This window comes from Pteropus vampyrus, unplaced genomic scaffold (assembly GCF_000151845.1).
Source record: "Pteropus vampyrus isolate Shadow unplaced genomic scaffold, Pvam_2.0 Scaffold41, whole genome shotgun sequence".
NCBI lineage: Eukaryota > Metazoa > Chordata > Mammalia > Chiroptera > Pteropodidae > Pteropus > Pteropus vampyrus.
Window position 1 is genome coordinate 9,018,573 of NW_011888822.1, and position 3,768 is coordinate 9,022,340.

Consider the following 3,768-nt stretch of genomic DNA (forward strand, 5'->3'; position numbering starts at 1 on the left):
CACAAGAAAATATGGTAGATCCAAAGAAAGGCAGAATACTGTCAATTCTGTCCAAAATTAAAGGAAAGAAAAGTTATTTAGATGAGACACTGGGTCAAACCCAAGCATCTGCATCTTAATTTTTGGAGTAGCACAATATTTCCATTTCAAAATATCTCTTTATAAACACAAAATATAAAAATTTACTATAAAGAATACTTTTTTCTACCTTGTAATAAAAAACAAGTTTTATCTAATTGAACATTTGCTTTAAGTCAGACACTATCAGCCCAAAATTCTATTCCTCTATTATACAGCAATCATGTAATTTTTAACATGCAATTAGTTACATTCAGTCCTAAGGTGCTCATTTAACTAAATTTCAAAATTTAAACAAGCACATCTATACTCCTATCAAAATTAATTTCTCATAGTAAGACTAAAAAGGAGAATGTCAGAAGTCATTTTAAACTGGAATTTAAAGCGAAATATACCTTAGAATTTTAAATGAGATTATAATTTAACTCAAAAAATTTCAACATATTTCATGAGAAATGTGACAATGACTAATAAACTCAGCTGCAAATATTCAATTTAATATTTCAAGATAATATATACAATTGTATTAGTATTTTTATGAGAAAATGAAAAGAAAGCATTTTATCATTTTTGAAATATAAAACTATTAGAGGAGTTATTTAAAAGTAAACGTTTCTCACTTCAGTGCTGGGTTCGAAATCAGGGTGTGTGAAGGGTCCAGATCGCTCGAGGAACTTCTTTACATGGTTCCAGCGACCTTCCCAGTCTCCAGTGTCCCCACACCCACCATCAACAGCCATTCTGCACAGAACACAGTAAATTCAGCTGCAAAGGTCAATATGAAAAATCCACACCTACAACTATTATGGTTTCCCCAAATGAAAAGGTAACCACACCAGACCTGCTCAAATAAAAAGTGAAATATTTAATGTGGTTGTGCTTTTAATTTTCTATAGTTTATTTAAAGTTAAGAACTGCATGTATTTGATAAAATAAATCAGTCTACATGTTTCTGGGTTGCTAAAGCAAGCCAAAATCAAACTTGGGATATTGTTTAATCAGTGAGAAATGGGTTTTACATTTGGAATTTACAAAAGATTATTGCAAACTTCCCCAAACTGTTCCTTCAACAAGCCTGGATCAAGAAATATCAGTTACAAGAAAAAAATAAACATGTAACTGCACTTTCAGAATTGTAATGATTCAAATCTAACTCATTTGTCCTTTCTAAGTTTGAAAGGTATGATTTAAATATTTTTCATGAAAGGAACTTGCACACATTGTTCTCTGAAACAGAGAGCCCAATTTTCAAAAAAAGAATCTCTTAATACTATCATGAGGTGCGCAAAAAGTTTTAGATTACAATTATGCCACAGATGGGCATTAATTACCATTTAGAAACTTTTTAGAACATACAACTGAATAAGACAGGACTCACTCAGTGCAAAACTCATGTTTGGTTGTAATTATTTTTAATTTTCAAATTTCGTATAACTCCACAATTTCTACCTTTGAAAATATTAATATTTTTACAAAAGGGAACAAGAAGTATTGCCTAGCAATAAAGACCATAGGTTTTCATGTTATAGCTGGGTTTGGTTCCACAATTAATAGCATTGTGACCTTGAGCAGATTACATAACAGCCATAAAACTCATCTGTAGATTGTTTATAGCTACTTGGGGTCAGAATGAGGATAGAGAGAGAATCTACACTGAGGCCTCAGTACAATACTTGGCATGCAGTAAACATTTAAATTGTCATTTTAAAAAAAAGTGGAAAGGAAATGAAAAGTGAGAAGGAATGTGAAATTAAGTTTGACACACCAATTCTCTTGCAACTGAATGAAATTCAACTTTCCGAGGGAGATACTTAAAGACTAAAGCAATGCTACTGGGATTTGGCACAGAAATTCATAACTAAACCACACCCACTGCAAGAGTACTTTCTTCTCCTCCCATATAAGCAGGAGCAAAAATTATTTGGCGTTGGTCAGGTTGGAAAACATTGTTTAAGTCTGTCTCACCACACAACACTAAGCATTTGATAAGAAATAGGGTGTGTAATAAATGGCAAAACAATCTCTTTGGAGTCTACACTCTCCTTTAAGAGTCAATTATTCTGCAAAAATGACTGACGTGCTTAGTACTATACCATATAAAGTTCTCATAGAAAGTTTGCAATTAATACTATTGTCTCCGTCTTTACGAAAGGCCAGAAATTGCCTGGTTTCCATTTTGTATGTCTAAGTAAGATTCCCGTTTCATAAGGTCACGTCTCTGACAATTTGGGATGGAAGAGGAGGAGGGGTGCACGGGTCCTTCCTCTAGACCTTCAGGTCAAGCACTCTGGCAAGCCCGCGCCTGACTTGCTGCGGTGCACCCCGGGCCCAATGCCCGCCTGAGATAAGGAAACAGGAGCGGACCGCCGGTCCCCTGGGGCTGCGGGACGGGGGTCAGGGAATGAGGCCGCGCGGCCTGCGCTCCGGGTGCCCCCCTCCCAGCCCCCTGGGGCGGCTGCGGCTGGTCCCCTAGGCCTGGGGTGGGGGGAGGCGGGGGTCCCTGGAGAGGGCCCCCCGCCTCCCGGCAGCACTAACTTCTCAGCCAGCAGCTCCTCTATTCTCCTTCTTTTCTTCTCCCTAAAAGAAAGAGAGAATAAAAGAAGGGTCAGCATCACGCTACACATTGGGCGCCGCGAGAGAATGAGGGGGCAAAGGGACCGGGCGGAGGGGTGGGTGAGGGGACCCCGGGTGGCGGCGGCTGCCGTCCACCACCGCGCTCTCGCACAACCCAGCCCGGCCCGGCACGCCTGCAGAGCCCAGGTACTTACGGCTCCTCACCATCCGCCATATTGTTCTCCGCCTCTTCCCAGGTGCCCCCACGGCGGGCATGACGAAGCTTAGGGGCGGGGCCAGTGGGAAAAAAACGGGGTTGGCGGAGCGGGGCGGGGTCGGCGGAGCGGGGCGGGGTCGGCGGAGCGGCGCGGGGCCAACTTCACCGACGTTCCCGTTGGCGTTAAAGCTTTTCATTGTAATTATTATCTTGATTAACTACATTTAATTAGATAAGTCTTAGCCAGTGTATAATATTATGTTGCGTGAAAATACAGATGTAATACATTATATGTTTATACAACTTATATGTTAATAAATAATTATATAAAATGATATATTCTTTGGAAAAAACTGGAAGAGACACCTAATATGCCAGATCTTCCATCTGAGGCAGAGCATGGGGGAATTTCCACTTTCTACTTTACAGGATAGTTCCAACATCTTTGCATAAAGGTACTCACTTTAAGAGTAAAATTTTTTCTAAATCAGTTCATAGGGGTGGGATAACGATATTATTTTCTTTCTTTGTTAATATTGTGCTGGCTCGAAAATTACTGCTTGGCTATTGCCCATGGGAACATAGGCTATCGCCCATGGGAACATAACATTCTAACAATAAGCTCTCTGCTTCTGTACCCCCCACTTCCACAACTGACCCGTGGGTTGACAGGTAGTGAATAGGAGAAAAATAGACCTTTGTGTTTAAGACAGAATAAGGAATGGGACTTAGGGCTTAAAAACTCTGTACCTCTACATTTCGGGGCTGCTTAATTTGGGGTCTGCGTACCCCTGGCAGACCCAGCTGGCTGAATAAAGAGTGTGATTCCTATGACTCACTAATTCCTGGTGGTCCGTGTGTCTTTTGGGGGCTGGTGGCTACAAGAATACGAATATTAATATTATAGTGTCACATTATTC

At 40.3% G+C, this 3,768-nt stretch overlaps 1 protein-coding gene across 4 annotated transcripts in view; it reads right to left on the reverse strand.

Moving 5' to 3' along the window:
• Positions 1-2,927, reverse strand: part of UBA3 (ubiquitin like modifier activating enzyme 3) — a 20,290-nt gene extending 17,363 nt beyond the window's left edge. For 2 of the 4 annotated variants that reach the window (XM_011358486.2, XM_011358485.2), the window contains exons 1-2: positions 2,847-2,918; positions 699-819 (exon numbers count right to left, since the gene is read on the reverse strand). In XM_011358486.2, the coding sequence (XP_011356788.1) occupies positions 699-819; positions 2,847-2,866 (141 nt within the window). In that variant the 5' untranslated portion in view covers positions 2,867-2,918. Of the gene's footprint in view, positions 1-698; positions 820-2,613; positions 2,656-2,846 lie in introns of all 4 variants that reach the window. The other 2 variants (XM_011358484.2, XM_011358483.2) reach the window with 2 other exon arrangements.
• Positions 2,928-3,768: the final 841 nt, after the last annotated feature.